The sequence below is a fragment of the Penaeus monodon genome, chromosome 29 (assembly GCF_015228065.2).
Source record: "Penaeus monodon isolate SGIC_2016 chromosome 29, NSTDA_Pmon_1, whole genome shotgun sequence".
In the NCBI taxonomy this organism is placed as follows: Eukaryota; Metazoa; Arthropoda; class Malacostraca; order Decapoda; family Penaeidae; genus Penaeus; species Penaeus monodon.
Genome location: NC_051414.1, coordinates 24,982,536 through 24,983,398, shown reverse-complemented (window position 1 = coordinate 24,983,398; position 863 = coordinate 24,982,536). Strand labels below are relative to the sequence as shown.

General features: G+C 33.8%; 1 protein-coding gene across 1 annotated transcript in view; it reads left to right on the top strand.

Moving 5' to 3' along the window:
• Nucleotides 1-863, top strand: part of LOC119592064 (nucleosome assembly protein 1-like 1) — a gene marked incomplete in the record, with an annotated part of 11,105 nt that overhangs the window by 7,422 nt on the left and 2,820 nt on the right. The window contains 1 exon segment of the mRNA XM_037940873.1: nucleotides 310-477. Coding sequence (XP_037796801.1) covers nucleotides 310-477 — 168 coding nt within the window.

Genomic DNA, 863 nt, shown 5'->3' with positions numbered 1-863 from the left:
TCTGAGAACTTTGTTGTTGCTGATTTACACTTCAGTGGAAAACCTTATCCACAGTGAAATGTAGATAATTAAGTTTAAAATATTGTATAAATTTCAAACTTATATTTTTTGTGTAGAGTAGGGGAACATGTTGAATTTATGTAGATTTTTTTCAGTATTATGAAACCAATAGATATGCATGTAGAATTAAGCGAATCTATACCAAGTTCATAACTTTCAGCTTAATCATCAAAAACAAATTACTAATTAGTTTACTTTTTGCTATGTAATGTATAAATGTGCAAGGTCTCAGCTTTTTGTTATTAACAGTTCCTGAGGATACTGATGAAGAGATGGATGAGGACACCCAGGCTCTCTTGACTGCAGACTTTGAGATTGGTCATTACATCAGGGAACGTATTGTTCCACGAGCTGTGCTCTTCTTCACTGGAGAAGCCCTTGATGATGAAGATTTTGAAGAGGAAGAGGGAGAGGAAGGTGGGTTGTTGATGAAACAAGTGTAGACTTGGATTCTGCTGCAAGTAATTACTGCAGTACTCCTGGTAGTGAGGATGCATAGCTAAATTAACATTTCTGATCAAAAGGCTTTTTAAGAAATAATGCTTTGATTTGATAGTTGATAATTTATCTAATTAGTTCCATTCACTGATATATTGAAGTTTGCAATAAGATACATAAAATATATAATATTGGTGAACTGATGATTGGCTCTTTGTATGGTTGGAAAAATCAATGTCTCCAAAGGATTAGTTTTCTAGGGTTTGGTAAACTAGAACCATCTAGCTCAGTTGTCTAGAATCTGTAGTCTAGAATGTGTAATCTTTTAACTGAAGGAGGTAGATACCCTTCCTTCCCTTTATTAT